The sequence below is a fragment of the Blennius ocellaris genome (assembly GCF_963422515.1).
Source record: "Blennius ocellaris genome assembly, chromosome: 2".
In the NCBI taxonomy this organism is placed as follows: Eukaryota; Metazoa; Chordata; class Actinopteri; order Blenniiformes; family Blenniidae; genus Blennius; species Blennius ocellaris.
In genome coordinates this window covers 14,384,531-14,401,343 of record NC_137651.1, presented here as the reverse complement: position 1 = coordinate 14,401,343, position 16,813 = coordinate 14,384,531, and the positions used below count along the sequence as shown (strand labels likewise).

At 43.2% G+C, this 16,813-nt stretch overlaps 2 protein-coding genes across 3 annotated transcripts; one reads left to right on the top strand and one right to left on the bottom strand.

Annotated features, from left to right (window-relative positions):
* The first annotated feature begins 302 nt into the window (after positions 1-302).
* On the top strand, positions 303-9,428 carry rps6kb1b (ribosomal protein S6 kinase b, polypeptide 1b). The gene is made up of 15 exons (XM_080513868.1): positions 303-459; positions 2,364-2,407; positions 2,514-2,634; positions 2,726-2,794; positions 4,275-4,422; positions 4,741-4,798; positions 4,907-5,007; positions 5,289-5,379; positions 5,471-5,561; positions 5,691-5,798; positions 5,883-5,945; positions 6,385-6,462; positions 6,687-6,794; positions 7,951-8,063; positions 8,202-9,428. Exons 1-15 carry the CDS (start codon positions 391-393, stop codon positions 8,455-8,457), a joined length of 1,518 nt encoding a protein of 505 aa, XP_080369994.1. The 5' UTR covers positions 303-390; the 3' UTR covers positions 8,458-9,428.
* A 169-nt stretch (positions 9,429-9,597) lies between these two features.
* Positions 9,598-16,444, bottom strand: slc33a1 (solute carrier family 33 member 1). Of its 2 annotated transcripts, none has more exons than XM_080502724.1 (9): positions 16,374-16,444; positions 15,105-15,553; positions 14,860-15,013; positions 14,581-14,776; positions 14,282-14,481; positions 13,987-14,171; positions 13,200-13,317; positions 12,555-12,770; positions 9,598-12,468 (listed from the first exon to the last, which is right to left on the bottom strand). In XM_080502724.1, exons 2-9 carry the CDS (start codon positions 15,509-15,511, stop codon positions 12,301-12,303), a joined length of 1,644 nt encoding a protein of 547 aa, XP_080358850.1. In that variant the 5' UTR covers positions 15,512-15,553; positions 16,374-16,444; the 3' UTR covers positions 9,598-12,300. The 2 variants fall into 2 exon arrangements, with proteins under 2 accessions (XP_080358850.1, XP_080358849.1); XM_080502723.1 differs by lacking the exon at positions 16,374-16,444 and adding an exon at positions 16,222-16,352.
* Positions 16,445-16,813: the final 369 nt, after the last annotated feature.

Genomic DNA, 16,813 nt, shown 5'->3' with positions numbered 1-16,813 from the left:
ATTTGTTGGCGTGCACATGAAATATGTTATTATAGTAATCAATGATCAATGGGAAATGCACTACACAGACACTTTGTAAATATCCTTGCAGTTTTTAATTTTCCTGCTCCTGTTGTTTTATTGTAGTGTTTATTTTATTTTATGTAAAATACCTTTTACACGCCTGCTTACACGGCATGACAGACACGAGCCGCACGTGGTGCGTTCAAGGACACATAACGGCGGTGCGTTCATGGACACATTAAGCAGTCGCCGCCCCTGCGCGGAGTGCCGCAGTGCGCATGCTCGGTGTAGTAGCCGGTTATGGCGGCGGTGTGTGTTTGTCCATGAGGTGGGGGACGCCTGCGAGCCGTACAGCCTGTGACAGAGCAATCCCAGGGCAGCGCTGCCATGGCTGGAGTGTTTGACATTGATTTGGACCAGCCGGAGGAAAATGTCTCCGACGATGAGCTCGAGGAGGTACTTTGGCGCGGGATATGGCTCGTAGCTGCGTGAGCTGTCACGGCTCAAACTCCTCGCCGTGCTCGATAGTTAGCCGTTAGCCTGGTCGGCTGCCAGCCACCGCAGGCCTGCTCCTGCCGCCGGAGCTGCCCGGGCCTCCCGGGCTAATGCTAGTCTGACAGTGACCCCCACGGAGCTGTCACCCCTCTGCTTTTTACGCGAACTCGTAACAATGAACCGCCGGCGTGTCCGCCGCTGTCAACGGTGACAAAGCGCCGCTGTCACTGGAGCCGTGCAGCGTGTGTTCACCGCCATCCTTACTTGGCCAATAGAGGCTGCAGATATAAATGTGGCCCCGAGTGCAACAGTTTATTTTGGCAAGTCTGCCAGAGAGAGTGTGCACCGAGAGCCCGTACGTTTCTGTTCAGGGATCGAAAAAAGCTGCACACAGACCCTGCTGCAACTTTACACGGCTCGTGTCAGACAGCTAACGAATATTTGCCTTCTGCAGGCGTCAACCTCGATCTTTTTCACTCCAGTGAGACCTTTAACTTTAACTTTAAACCAACAGGAGTGTATAGCATGCATGGACGTCTTGCGTCATGTTGGTGTGACTTGGTTTGGACATCTGATGCCTAATCGCAGCTCCTGCATGAATGTGGAACCAAACACCTGTAAACAACTGCAAACTGAAATGTGGTGCAACTCATCATTGTTTTCATCCTGGAAGTTGATCATTATCTTGTGGAAGAGTTAAAAGCTCAGAGGCTTCCACTGATTGAGGGAAGCTGTAACGTGCAGAGGCTCAAGTCAGCAAATGTTTGGCTTGATTTCTGGCAAATGATCAATTAATTGTAAGGCTGGTGTTTACATGCTGGAGGTTTTTTTAATCATGCATTAATGCAAAGAGTAAGAACTGTTGGAGCGCTTACAGGACAACATCTAAAGTTACTTTACATCACTTAGAATTTCAGTTAATTCTAAACCAAACTAAAAAGTTTCATTAAAAAAAATTTATCCAAAGCATTTGATCTTATTGAATATCTTAATATTGATAAATGCTTAATTCATTATGTTGTGTACTGTAACACAATAAAAAAGTAATAAAGGCTTGAAATATATATATTTTTTCCATTCAGTCTAATAAATGAATGATATATGGAGGTTTCACTGATTGATTTTTAGGTGCCCTTGTTGGTTGACTGATTTGACATTTCTTATTGGTAATACTATTATTGCTCTCATGTTAAGCTCATTATTAAAATGATATGCTGACATCATCACAGTGAATCATGTGATCTGTAAGTTTCCTTTGCCATCAGTTTTATGTTGGACACTCTTCCTGGTGGGGGATTCAAACCGACTCCCTGTCTACTGGGACAAGCTTGCTTCCTTAACCTGCAATCAACCACCACTCATAAAAACATGCACATTCACAGAGCAGGATAAGCAAAACATTTAAGGTTAATGAACATTGTGAACATTTTCTCCCAAACAAGTAATCAGGATTGAGTATATCTCAACAGACTGAATCAAAGTTATATCCTAGAAATGGAACAATTGACTTCATTTGACCTTAAAGTCTTAATTTCTCAATGGAAATCTTCATTTAGGAGAACTTAATGTCGAAATATCTTAATTGGGATGGTGGATGTGGGTATTGAAGGCAGACTCTTGATCCAAACGTGGTGATCATGTGACCACCGGTGTGACCCGAGCCTGACCTGTTACCAAACAGGTGCACCAGCCACTCTGTCAACAGACACTGTGTTCAATCCAACAAGATCAGTCAATAACGTGCTGATGACAAAGGGAAAATTACACTTAATAATGTACTCGGGCACAGAAGTTTAAAAGCTGAAGTCGTTAGAAGAAGAAAAAACATTAATGACCTGTTATGTTTTCTTTTGTTCCTCCGACAGGCTCAAATCAATGAAATCATGGACCAGTGCAGTGGATTTGAGTTGTAAGTGTCATCGTGTATCATGTCTGTTTTGTGTTTGTATGACTGCACGAAACGAGAAAGAAAAAAAACTAAATTGCCTGATATGTTTTTTGTGTTTTCCTGCCAGCAACATGGACGACTGCGAGAAGATCGAGATATCTGAAGACAACGTCAACCAGGGAACGGAGAACATCCGACCAGAGTGCTTTGAGCTCCTGCGGGTGCTCGGGAAGGGCGGATATGGAAAGGTATACGTGAGCCGGCGAAGGTGGCAGTGCACTAAACATTCTCACTCTCAGAAATGCACACCATTCTTGTCTCCTCATCTTCGGTTTGCAGGTTTTCCAAGTTCGAAAAGTTGTCGGTGCTGCATCGGGCAAGATATTTGCCATGAAAGTCTTAAAAAAGGTACTGTTCATCATTTCTTCTGCCTCTTCCTTCAGTGGTTTACAGCCACCCTCGGTTTGTAACCCATTATACTATAACTGCATACTTGTCGTGACAATTAAACATTACGGTGTTTCTGTCTACAAACATTGGCCGTCACTGGAGACTATGGGGGGCGGGGGGGGGGGGGGGGGGGGGGTAAGATTTCACTGCTGGTTGGTAGATTGCCATGTGCACTGCTCTGCTGCAGCCTTGGCTCCGAAAACACTTAGCCTCAGCTGGTTAGATCCTGCTTCATAGTCTTGCTGCATTTAAGAGGTTAACGGGTCCATGGAACGCTGTGGAACGTGGCTGTGAAAAAAGACGTCAGGGCTCAATCTGATGCCGAACAGAAAGTTGGGTTGTTGTCGGACGTCCTGATTAGTATCGCCCCATTTGGCAACTTAAAAAAAAACCCAACAATATCAGGAACCTGCTCATTGGAGACTTTCACTCTGAAAGTGGATGTCAGATAGGTAGGTCTTATATCTTTATCCGCATTGTCTTATCTTCAGTACATATACATTATAAAAAGTTACAAAAGAATTACAGAAAATAAGCCACATACTGGGAATAGAGCCGCACCCCTCACTCCGGCACCATTCCCACCCAAGGCCCGTTGAAACCAGACCCGACTTGCCGAAAGGTCTCTCTGACATTTGAAGTTTCCCAGAAAATCATCTTTTCTCCGAGACTTTGATGTTTGGGAAAGTTGAAGTTCTGTCCTGACCTGTTTGAGGCAGAATACAACCTTTTCTTAGAATCAAATGGGAGTAAAACTGATTTCGCTATTTTTTTTTTTTCCCATGGCAATCAGTCAAACTGCAAACTGAAGCACGCCACAGAAAACGCTCTTCCAATTTACGTGAAGTGGATCCCCGTTATGACTGGGACGTCTCCCTTTATTTTATCCATTTACAGAATCGTGCTTCCGCCTCTTTTCCCAAGATAACTGAAATATCTGCCAGTTCTTTAACATCACTGTGTTTTTATTGGTAACCTGAAGCTTTTGCTGCAAATATACACACTTTTCTGTGCAAGATGACTAGTCAATGGGTGAAGCTTTATTTCCCTGCTTTCTGGCAGTTTTGGAATTGTATATAGATCATAAACTGTGTAGGGAAGCAGCTTCTATAGTTGTGTTCATACACATTAACATGTAAACGGTGCTGACAGAAATTTCTTTAGATTACGAACTTGCAATTACAACAATGTGTTTTAATGTCAGCTGAACTTTGGAGTTATTATATCGCCTCCTTATAATTCAGTGACGAAAGCAGAACGGATCTCTATATGTGAGAACCGGCCGAAAATACAGTGAATGAAACCTCATCTTACCGTTTCCATAGTTGAAATGCTGAGGTTGGATTCATCAGATCAGTCGTTCGTGCCCTGTTTATACTCTCGTGTGCCTCGCTTCTCGACTAACCTTGATAATATGGGGATGGGCGGGGCCTAACAGGCTATGATTGTGCGAAACGCCAAGGACACAGCTCATACCAAGGCGGAGAGGAACATCCTGGAGGAAGTGAAGCATCCCTTCATTGTCGATCTTATCTACGCCTTCCAGACAGGAGGAAAGCTGTATCTCATCCTGGAGTACCTTAGCGGTCAGTGCAAAACATGTAGAATACACGAGGACGGTGAAATCCCGCTGCTTGTGCTGCAATGCTGAGCTGTGCAACGTCCCAGAAGTGTGTAATACACAGGAACCAATACAAACTGAATAGGCATAAAAATAGAACAATAATATTCTTTCCAGTTCTTATGTGTGGTAGATAAAGAGTGCATCTCTACATTCATGGAGAAGAGTTAATTAACGTTCACTCATGAAGACACATTTCACGAAGTAATTTACCTCTTCCACTGAAAGGTGACAAGAAAGATGTGTGTGTCGGCTTCAGCCTGAAGTGTGTGTCCTTGTGCAGGAGGAGAGCTCTTCATGCAGCTGGAGAGGGAGGGCATCTTCATGGAGGACACAGCCTGGTGAGCACCGCTTGTTTCACATGCCACACATGAAACTAATCGAATTCAGAGCTCCACCTGTGAAACAAAAGTTCTTTTTCTTTCTTAAATTGTAAATTGTTTCTGTAGTTTTTACCTGGCCGAAATCTCCATGGCTCTGGGTCACCTGCACCAGAAAGGAATCATCTACAGAGACCTGAAGCCTGAGAACATCATGCTCAACAGCCAAGGTGAGGGAGAGGAAACCAGCTCGTCGCTCGAAGACGAGAAACTGGCTTTTTAATGTTTCACTGTAACTGCAGCTGAGAACTGTTGTTATTTGTGTTTTATCAACATTTTTAGACGATTGTCATTACGGGCTTGTTGGCCCTCAGAAATTCATACGATCCAATTTGGCCCTCGTATAAAAAAAAAAAGTTGAGACAGTCCCACCCTGTGAGAGCTTCCCAGCTCTGGTCTTGCAGTGCAAGTTAGTAAAATGCTTAACGACCGCATGCGTTGTTCCCTCCAGGCCACGTCAAGTTGACTGACTTTGGTCTTTGTAAAGAGTCGATTCACGACGGCACGGTCACGCACACTTTCTGCGGCACCATCGAATACATGTGAGTGGACTTTGCTCTGACTTCCCGACTTAACTTTGAAGTCTTTCCTTCTCCGCTCGGCAACCTCACTGCATCACGTTCATCATTTCAGGGCTCCGGAGATCTTGATGCGAAGTGGACACAACCGGGCCGTGGACTGGTGGAGTCTGGGCGCCCTCATGTACGACATGCTCACCGGAGCGGTCAGTTAAACCTCTATGACACGTTAAAAACCACAGCGTTGAACGTCACTCTTAATAATGGAGTTTTATAAAAAAACGATTGAGGTTGTGAGAGTCAACGTCTGTTTTGCCTCGCGCTTTTCTTTGTAGCCACCTTTCACTGGGGAAAACCGAAAGAAGACCATCGACAAGATCCTGAAGTGCAAGCTCAGCCTCCCTCCCTACCTCACACAAGAAGCCAGAGATCTCCTCAAACGGGTCAGCGGGCTTTATTAGTATGATTATTGTTTTGTTAAATCGGACTATTTTAGCGTTTTTAACATGTGAATGTTGGTTGTTCAGTTACTGAAGAGAAATGCCTCCTCACGACTGGGAGCAGGAGCGGGCGACGCCACCGAGGTGCAGGTGAGTCTCAACACACAAATGAAATATTAAGAATAATAATTAAAAACTGCTACTAAGCACACGTATAAGATGGATTTCAAAATTGTGGTAATTGTGGCATCTGGCTTCAAAGTGAAATAGGGAAAAACATGAGTTGCATAGCTAAAGTAGTTAATAAAGTGTTTTAGTTTGATTTAAAATACAATATATGGAAGCTTTAACGCCTTTAAAAAGAGAAGTATGTTCATGTCTTTACAACTGCACTATTCCTACTTCTGTCATGACTGCTGAATGTTCACCAAGCTTATTTGCAGCTGTTGAGCTGACGCTGTTAGTTTGTGCCACCGGATATCAAACACGCTCTTGTATTGACGCTTTGCAGGTTTATTATGTTTGAATAAAGAATTTTTTACTCGGCTGACGTTTTATCACCATCTGTTCGTCGTCCGCTGTCCCGTAGGCTCATCCCTTCTTTCGACACATCAACTGGGAGGAGCTGCTGGCTCGGAAAGTGGAGCCTCCGTTTAAGCCTTTCCTGGTGAGTATCGCGCCGTGCTGCAGTTTTCAGACGGGAACTTAAGAACAGCGTTGCTCCCCGAGCGAGGCCACGGGAGCAGCTGGAGTTCACGTTTCCAGTGGCAATTGAGATCCAGGTCCTCTCCCGTTTCAACCCGTCTCCAGTTTATCTCGACAGCAGCCGCAGCACCTGCTCATGTCGCACCGCCTCCTCACCCGTGTTTCTCACTTCCTTGACCTTCACAGCAATCAGCAGAAGACGTGAGTCAGTTTGACTCAAAGTTCACCAGTCAGACGCCCGTCGACAGCCCGGATGACTCGACCCTCAGTGAGAGCGCCAATCAAGCTTTCCTGGTAACAGCTGATCACCGTTTCCCACAAAGTGCTCAATTAATTGCTATCGACTCATTGATGATAAGAAATCTCCCTTTCTGCCAAAAGGAAAAAAAAAAATTCCTGTCTTCAGTGACTTGATACTCAAACTTGTATCTTATTTATGAATATGAACATTTCCTGGGTAATGTAATTACACAAAAACTTTTCTTTACTCCATATATACCAGATGCATTGAACTGGTTTTAGCTCGGGGGGGCCACAGACAACAGTTTGATCTCATTTAGTCCAGACCAGTAAACCAACAGTGCAATAAATTGTACATAAACGTGACTCCAGAATCATATCATGGTTTATATTTCATGAACTTTTTACTAAATCTATATCTATTTCTTTATCAACAACATGAAGTTTCTCTAATAAAAAAAGAGCAGTCTTCAACCTGAACTCTGTGTTTCTCTGCAGATTAATGTTGGTAAAAGTCTCTCGCAGGATTTCTGCAGATTTTGGCTTGTTTTCACAAACTCAATCTGTTTGTGTGACTTCATGCTAATGTAAACAATACAGTCACCAGCTTTCATTAATACATCACTCATCTTTTGTCTTGCTCTGCTCTCCAGTTGAACAGTGCAACCCCCGGTGGACAAGTTAGGAACAGCGGTTACTTTTATTGAACGTTTATTTTATTAAAGAATCGCAGTTAATATCTTGTTATTTTCGCACAATGAAAGGTCGTCTGTGGGCCTTTTGAACCTTGTTTTAGGACATTTGTCTAACAGAGCTACAATAAAAAGGAAAAAGAAAAAATGCTGCCATTGTTGTTTGTAAATATTTGAGATAAACCTATTTTTGTTAAACTAAGTTTATTACAAGTAATGTAGTTGTGGAGCCAAGTGATAAACCCCCCCCCCCCCAGTAATTTCTGACATTTTTAGGGTTTTGTATTGCATCAGTTTTTTTTATGGAGGAGGATATATTGACATATCACTTCTTCAAAGCGGTGCATCATCCCTTATTTAAACATTTCCAATGGCAGTGACAGCCTTGCTCATCGATATGCTTCGTGTACTTTAAATTCTAATTGTTTAATTTCTCACATTGCGTTACGTCTCAGTATATTTGTTGCCAGTTTGCATCCCTGATGTTCCTTCTGTGTTTCATTTCCCCCACCTGGCAGGGTTTCACATATGTCGCTCCTTCAGTCTTGGAAAACATAAAAGAAAGGTTCTCATTCGAGCCTAAAATCCGCTCGCCTCGACGAATCATGGGCAGCCCGCGAACACCTCTCAGGTATGTGGGACTCGTGTGCAGCAGGTGATTCAGGGGGGAAGACAAAAAAAAAACATGCCAAAGTTCTGAATAAGATTGATGCGTCTTTGTACGTTACACCTACAGTGATTATAAAAGTATTCTGCTTTGTCTTTCCAGCCCCGTCAAGTTCTCAGGGGGGGACTGCTGGCCCCGGGGCCCCCTCCTCCCGGGCGGCGGACCCAGCGTCCTCCAGTCTCCTCAAGACCAGGCGATGGAGCTGTCCACCCCCGAGCAGATGGACGTGACCAGCAGCTCCGAGGCCTCGGCCCCTCTCCCCATCCGTCAGCCCGCTGGGGTCAACCTGGCTCATATGAAGCAGCAGGCCTATCCCGTCGTGGCCAAACGGCCCGAGCATTTACGTATGAACCTATGACCCGCTGCGCCCATTTAGGAGAGTTTTTCTTGACTTTTTTTTTTTTTTTTTATAAACGAAGCAAAAAGATATGGATGCTACAGACAATGAGAAATCAAATTGCACATCCGCACACTACATATACTGTTGCAGCCTGGAGTTTGTGCGTGCGCTAAGTGCTTACAGACATCACCGTCTCGCCACTCCTCCTACACCTGTTGATCTTTATCTCCCCACCCCCACCCCTTCCTCAAACTGGACGAGTAGGGCTGGGAAATCTTATTGAGGGTACTCCAGCTCATGTGTGACGTGGACACGTAAGGCAGTGGTGTGTCTCACACAGCAAGCGAGCGACTCAAACTGAGAATACAGTCAGTCCAGAAGACGGTGTCCAAAGTGCTTTTGCGTGGTTTGAATGAACATCTGTGAGAGAAATGCTTCCTGGCTCCAAATAAATAATATGAATTAGGTTTATTTAAAATGATCAAATAAATTATCATTTTGAGTAGCAAACAAGCAGAGGTTCTCAGATGGATTAATATAGCTTTATGTCATAGTTTCAGCCAGGCTACATTTCCTGTGCGATATCAATGATGAACCAGAGAGCTTGAATTAAAGAAAAAGAAAAAAAAAAGGGGGGGGGGGGGGTCATTGTTGTTACGGATGACTTGTAAAACATCTCATTTCATGTGGGATTAATTCTGCAGGCTACCACACTGTGGGCTGTATCAATGTCTGAAATCAAATCATCAAACTGATATCGGTGCTGCTTGGCGTGGATCCCACCCCCACGCCTTGCCTGGTCGCGCAGGAAGAAACTTGACCTTGGCGGTCTGGGCACGTCAGACCCGCCCACGCTCTGATCCCAGGAGTGAATTCATATCAGAGACTGTGGCACCAGTTGAGCTGGACACTGTCTGCCGTTGTTGGGTTTAATGCTCAAAAATAAAATACCTGGATCAGCTTTGACAGCCTCTCCTGCATCAGCATTAACTTGTTTCAGAGGGAAATGTTAAAACTCCTGAAAACAAGAAAAATTATAAATACAAAACATTAAAAAAAAAGAAATTCAAACCGTGTGGTGTCTTTAATGCTTGTTCACAATATTCTGCTCAGTTTTGAGAAACGACCACACAAACTTGAGTTTGCATATTTCTTTAATTACATAGATTTGTTTCAAATCTCAATATTGCATCTTATAATGCCAAAGATCATCACGTTCATCAGAACATTATAAAGCACAGCTGCAAACATTTTTTGATTTCTCAACACACCTTCAACCTGGCAAATCTTAAATAAGGGACATCTGAAGTCAATATAAACAAAAAATCCAAAGTTAAAAAAAAAGACAAATGAAAAAAATGGTTTTAATGATGGGAATTTACTATCAGTTCAGTTTAGCAGACAAAAAAATTTGATGAAGACTCGTACAGTCTCAAGACATTAATTCTGGTCCTCGAGATCAGCGACTTCCAAAGCGGGAGGATGAGCCCCACCTCGCGGAGTTTGAACGGCACTGGAATTGTCTCATCTTATCCAGCTGTAATGTTTGGTTGAAGGATATCTATGAATCAAGATCAACTAAAAGTTTTAGAAAATCCATTCTCGTTTAACATATATACATAGATATAGATATAGATATTTTTTGCTGTAGAAAAATTAAACAGCATCCCTTTGATCTCCAGGTTGGAGTATGTTGTTCGGTGCAGCGGCTCAAGTCGATGTCTGAAACTGCTGCTGCGATAGTAACTGATTGCCAAAGAAGAAAACACAAAGCAACAAAATCGTGTCTGTAACAAGAAAAAAAGAATAATGTTGACGTCATTAAACACGAGCAAAAAGTACACAGAATCATGTGTAAGAGGAACCGTCTGTGCTTTTGAGAGGATTAACAGAAACAACAGCTTCCTTGACACCTCGCCTGTTCAGAGAAGGCATCAACAATCAGAAGATATCAAGTTAAAAATGAATCAGTCTGACGTGAGCCGCAGCTCGACGTGGACATTCGACAGAGCTGCTCCAGAGGACACATTTAGTTATGTACAGTATAAAAAGACACAAGTCAAGGTTTTCTTTCTGGCTGTTGGTCTCGAAATCTGGAAAGTTTTATGAGCAACAAAAGCTTTGCAGTTGATAAAACACACGATACCCCCACCCCCTCCAGCGCATTCAATGCTGAGCCAACAAAAGGTCAAGAACAAGGCTCCTCGGGGAACATAGATACCAGACTGGGCCCTAATATGAAGCTGTTAAAGTAGAATTGGCTGGTCTTCTCTACAGACTGCTGGTAAAGCCTCATTCCAAAAGAATCTGAGGGTTTACATGTGCTACGTGAATAATGAAGACTGTGGATGTTAAATGGGAAAATTGGGACTCCCGTAGTAATACGTTACTTAAGGAATAAAGACACCGTATATCCAGGAAATGTGAATCGGTAAAACTGGAGTTTTTCTCATCGATCACTGGAGTGCAGCTGAGAAAATAGTTATCTTTCCCAATGTTCGACTACTGACCTGGCCCTATACAAAGTGCACAGGCTTATGTTGCTTTTAAAATCTGTCCCGTAATTGGTCCTTTCGGGAGTTAAAATAACGAGGATGTGCTCAGAAACAAACAAGGAAAAGTGTCAATATCTCAGAGCGACAGCGTTGAGACCGTTTCTATGTTTTGGAGAGTTGACCGCACTCGTTTTTCTGTGTGGAGATTCAAAGTTGTCACTGTAGGTTTTCTCTGGGTATTCCAACCCTCCTAACTGCCCGTAGCTGTCGGTCTGTCTGTCTGTGCCCTCTGATGACCTGTCCAGAGTAAACCCTGCCTTCATCCCCAGTGCTCCTCCTCTCCGCATCGGTTCAAGTAGTTCTAGACAATGGCTGGAAAGAATGCAGTTTTTAAGAGGGGATGTTCATTTGGCCTTATAGAGAAATAACAGCAGCATAAAACTATAGTGCTACGACTTCAAATAAGTGTTACACTCCAGAGCTTCCATGTCAGGTTCATTATGTTTCTCTGAAGATTTCCAAAAGCTAAACAAGGCACAAATTACCAGAGGGGAGAAAGAAAAAATATGTGTGCGTGTGTGTGCGTATACATATATATATATATATAGATAGATAGAAAGTACTGACACAGATGTGAGTCAAACAAAAAAAACAAACGTTTTTACTCAGTTAGATAAGCGGAAGTTTTCAATTAAACTGCGACACATTGGGAGTTTGTCACAGTGGCCAAACAAGACCACAATGTTGGATCCAACATGTGCTTCTATGCTGCCATAAGTGCCTCAGAGGGTTCTTTCTCCCCGTGCGCATATTCTCAGCTATATGACAACTGGTGGCTTTAAATTTCCCATAAAGCCACATGTGTGGATGTGAGCTGACCAGAGAGTGCCCAGCCTGTCGCTTTAAAAAAAAGGAAAAAAAAGAAGAAGAAGCTTGTATAAAACATGGATGTGTTTGTGGGTTGAAAGGTCAGAATATGAAGTGGCCGAAATGTTCAAGAAGTGACTTCCTGCTGAAATGGGAAAAAAGAAAAGCTCAGCTTAAGTTGACACTCAAAGCAAATTAAAATAAAGTCAAAACAATAAAAACACAGACACATTCTTTGACCGAGCTCTGGTTTGGTTCAACTATTTAAAGTGGCAATGTTTAAAAAGATCGCAACATTGGCCGCGTATTTTGAGGAAGTCTGCCGGGAAGTTTTAGTTTACGGTTGGGAGTGAAAGACAGCGATCGATCTTTCAAGTCGTGTATGTGGCAGACGAAGGCGGTGTGATGTTTTGACCAGGGCGAAGCTGACCAGGCAGACGGGGATACACTTGTCCAATATTTCATATGGACAAGAAGTGTCTGAAGTGAGGTTTATTGGTCACTGGTTTGCCCTGCACCTCCATGCGGCAGGGCTCTGATCCTGCAGCCGCCGCATCTTCTTCCCCAGCACCACCCACCACGCCAAACCGATCACAACGCACACCACCGACTCCACGTAGTAGCCGTCCAGCGTCGTCACGCAAACGCCCCCTTCTTTAACGCACAGCTGGGGGTCGGAACGGGGGCAGAATAAGTTTTCCGGTGAGGAATATAGACGCAGTTTTGTGCCACGGTCTTTTCCCAATCACTTACCCCCGCCTCCGCTGGGGAGCCGCAGCTCTGCCCCGCCGCCCCCTGGCATTCTTTAGAGGTCAGTGCATCGACCAGCCACAGAGCCACGGTGGAGGGCCAGTTTCCTCCAAGGTTAGTGACCGTGTTCAGCAGGGTCATGTAGGTCCCACCTATGAGGGGGTCACTCACTTTGGCGTGGAAGGCCATGCAAGCCACATACATGCTATACAGCGCCACCTGGAGGAAAGCAAAGGAGGATTACTTTCTGGGACATTCAAGGGTCTTTACGTTTCGAACTGAACTGAAGTGGCATGTGATTCGTTGGTCTGAAAAAATAAAAATACTAAATTCATTATTGTGTCCAGAAAAAAACAAACATACAGATATCAAAATTCTAATTTCTGTATTTATGTGACAGAAATTAAAAAGAAAAGTTGGGGTTTTTTGCCTGTATTTCTCAGGCTAGAACTCAGTAGTTGTCATCTAAAAGTGTAAGTCTTCATTAATCAAACTACAATAAGCAGTTCTGGGTGTTTTTACTACAAAAAGTCAGAGCCCACATTTAATGGGCAAGTCGTTTGTGTGATGTTGAACTCACTTTTTATTTGTCTGTTTCTGAGACACGAGACGGAAAAGTTCTTTAAGCCATGACAAGAAATACCGAACCTGATGCACAGCGTAGCTTAGCAGCACAATGGCGTAGTAGTAAACTGGGAACCCTCCTTCTTGCTTTACACTGGGCGTCCACCACACCAGAAGAGCATACTCCAGTCCAATAAGAAGCCTGCAACACAGAACAAACTGGAGTTCAGCAGATGTGTATCAAACATGCTCTGATGTCCAGGTATTGTGATAAAATATTTTGTCTTTCTTGGCAAATCTTCATCAATACATTTCGAGATTAAATATAGGTTTAAAGTTAACCACCCGCTTGGCATTTTAATATTCCTGCGCTTAACATGAGTTTCTTTCCATGATTTCTAGTGAAGAATACTATTTATCCAATAATGATTCATTGGATCAATCTTGAACAATTTGTCATTGTTTTATTGGAGCATTTTCAAGAGGCAATCTAACAGCCTCAACCTGCTAACATCAGGCAGCCTGTAACTAGACACCAGCTTCACCTGACTGCTTGTTGCAGTGTGTTGATAATCAACTAATGAAAAAATGAGTGGACGTCAGACTGTCGAGATGGTGTTTTCACAAGAGTGTGAAGTCTGACCTTTATCCTGACAGCAGTTGAATTAAAATACATTAGAATGCAGAATTTAAAACTGCGAATATGTTTAATATGACCATCCAACAACATAAAATTATACATCCATGCAACAAAGAAATCATACACCCACTTTAAGGTTAGGGTGATTATGATGATTAATATCAGAGTAACTGTCCAGTTAATGTGAATCATTGATTAAAATATGACTACGGCTATGTGATTTGTCACAACCTGAAAGGGAAGGCCTTGTAAAAGACGTCCAAAGGTCGGGGTCCTGCAGTGTATCGACTGATGACCAGTGGTAGAAGGATCTGCAGCGGCACCATGGGCACCGCCAGCAATGCCAGCTGTTCCTTGGGAACTCCAGCCTCCACCAGCTTAAGACCTGTAACTGCATCTGCTGCAGAGAAACCAATCTAAAACACACAGTTACAACACAGGTTAACACATCCTGGCAGTTAAATATTATTCTGCTATAACAATCACAAAAAAGCAACAGAGCGACTAAAACAAAAAGGCCCCTTACTTTAGCAGTTAGCAGCAGAGAACAGAAGGTGAAGACTGTGGGCATCTTGATGATGGAGAACAGTAGCTTGTAGGTTTCCGTTACCCCTTGAGTCTCCTCTGGGACTCTTTTCTTCCCTTTGGCTGGTGTATTTTCCCTTTTAAAGACGGCCACCAGTGTGGTGGAAACCAGGAACATCACCCCCCAGAAAAACAAGAAATCTGCAGCAAGAACCATTTAAAAACACACCCAAATGTTTAATCATCGCTTATCCAAAAATGTATTGAGTTATAGATAAATTCGGTAACACTAAACTGTACCTGACAAGGTGACAATGCCCGTGTCCTTTGGCTCCATTCTGAGGTATTTGTTGCAAAAATTAGCAGACTCCAGTGCCAGAAAGAGGACGTTACCCAGGAAGTAGCCAGCTGTCTGACCTACAGAGTTGCAAGTGGATGCATAGCCCACATTTTCCCTGGACAACATCGTCAGGGCCCAGCCATCCACTGCTATATCCTTTAACACGATCACACACAGATACAAGATGTATGCATTTCTCTTTTCTATGACTTGGGATCACTGTGATCATGAATACTCACCTGTGTTGCGGCCAGAAAGGCAAGCATAAAGAAGACGGCAGTAAGCGTGACTACGTCTGGTCCTTTCTCGTCCTGCAGCAACGAATCCACCGTTACAGAAAGATAGAGCATGAAGAGGCCCAGCAAGTACTGAGTGGGCACCAGCCATGACTTCCTATGGAAACAGATGGAAAAACAATATAATCAGAAAAGTGCAATGCAAGGAAAAGGCAAGTAAACAACTTTGTAAGTGTCTTTATTCTCACCTTCGACCAAACCTGCTAAAATACAGTGCATCCACCAGCGGTGCCCAGAAAAGTTTGAGGCTAAACGGCCAGAAGACGAAGCTGAAGAAGGCTTGATCTCTGTAGCTGACGCTCTTACTCTGTAAAATCAGTGGGATGCTGCCTGCCAGTCCTAGAGGAATCCCTTGCAGCACGTAAAGGAACAAAAGAAGAAGCACATTTCCCAACTCGCCACGAATCCCCGGCCGGACTCTGCCAGGCCTCCTGTCCTCAGAGTCTGACCCTCGAATCAGCCCTTCCGCCTCATCGTCCACCTCCGGTTCGGAGGCGCTTATCTCTCCCCTGTTGGTGCTCCTCATGTTCTCAGGGAGAGTAGCACCACCTGCCATCTTTCTCTGCCGCCCGTTCATGAAATCGGAGTGCTCCATATTGAAGCAGTGGGCCTTAAACCCGCCTTTCCCCCCACAATCCTGCAGAAAGATATGAAGGGAGCAGTGAAACAGTTAAAAGACAAATGTGTCAATAAATTATCTCAATGCCATTAAGAATAAAGTGAAAATGTTTTTTTTGCAAATGACATTATATATTTTGCACACTAAAAAATAGAATTGAAAACAATAATATTAATAATCATCCATGAAATCACCATAAGGGAATAGCAATCATCTATAAAAGTAAGTAAATGTGTAAACTTGGTGAAGAATAATTAAACATGCCTGCCTCAAGGGTGTCTTTTTTCAGATGGCAACACTATCCTTGACTGGCTACTTTATTCAGATTTCGATGGTTTTTTCTCCCCATTTCTTCTATGAAGAAGTGAGACACAACATGATACGTTTACATGACAATACATGCGAATTTCAAAGAAATGAAATTGAAGAACAGAAAAGAGTTGAATGCGTAACACAAATCAATACGAAGACTTACTAAAAGTAATTTCAAAGGCTGATTATAAAGCAGCTAAATCACTCATTATGATCAAGCTGGCAGCTGTCAATCGTCATCGCACAAACTGTAGTCAAGGTTAAACTTTAAAGACGTTACGGTCATATGAATCCTCAAATCGTGCGTTTATTCGTAAACACAGCCGACAAGCAAGACATAATGGAAATTAACTAATACATTCATTCATGCATACCTGGTGATGAAAACATGCCAAATCAAACAAACAGGTTGAATCACAGAACCAATCAACGAACAGTTCAGCAATTGTAATCGGGATTATGTAATCGATATTTATTCGGCAGCATTTGTAGGATGATAATAATGAAAAACTGAAAGATATAGTACCGTGTGGCTAAATTACAGCTAACATCAACAGAGGAATCAGGAAGAGCGCAGCAGCGTGCAGCAGCCAAATGTGCCCGACGACCACAGCTGACGTGTCAAACCGACATAGCGCGAGGTTCCGCTTCAGTATGTAGCGTGTGTGCGTGGTTATATATAAAGCACGGACGATTACATGAAATAAACGTTTCCCAACTGAGTTTAATATGACGTTCAAGCACCTTTTGATATACCGTCTATTTTCTGTTTTCATGCTTTGAGTTTGACGGGTTTATGGCGTTTGTCCGTCCGGGTGCTGATTACTGATTCAGGAGTAAAGATTTACTAAACTTGCTGCAGTGCAGTAATAACTGAAAAAAGTAAACTCTGTTAATGTGTGCAGGGTGCCTGTCTGCGTGAAGTTTTTAGAGGTATTGAAATAAGAACCCGTCACACTTTTTAAT

Bases quoted from the DNA above. Each gene is read 5' to 3' on its own strand.
- slc33a1 (XM_080502724.1), bottom strand. From the start codon at position 15,511: ATGGAGCACTCCGATTTCATGAACGGGCGGCAGAGAAAGATGGCAGGT. The intron at 14,482-14,580 runs GTACAGTTTAGT...TTCTTGCTGCAG, and splicing joins GGGCATTGTCACCTTGTCAG to ATTTCTTGTTTTTCTGGGGG. The intron at 14,172-14,281 runs GTAAGGGGCCTT...TGTGTGTTTTAG, and splicing joins CTCTGCTGCTAACTGCTAAA to ATTGGTTTCTCTGCAGCAGA.
- rps6kb1b (XM_080513868.1), top strand. From the start codon at position 391: ATGGCTGGAGTGTTTGACATTGATTTGGACCAGCCGGAGGAAAATGTC. The intron at 2,795-4,274 runs GTACTGTTCATC...GGGGCCTAACAG, and splicing joins CCATGAAAGTCTTAAAAAAG to GCTATGATTGTGCGAAACGC. The intron at 6,795-7,950 runs GTAACAGCTGAT...CCCACCTGGCAG, and splicing joins GCGCCAATCAAGCTTTCCTG to GGTTTCACATATGTCGCTCC.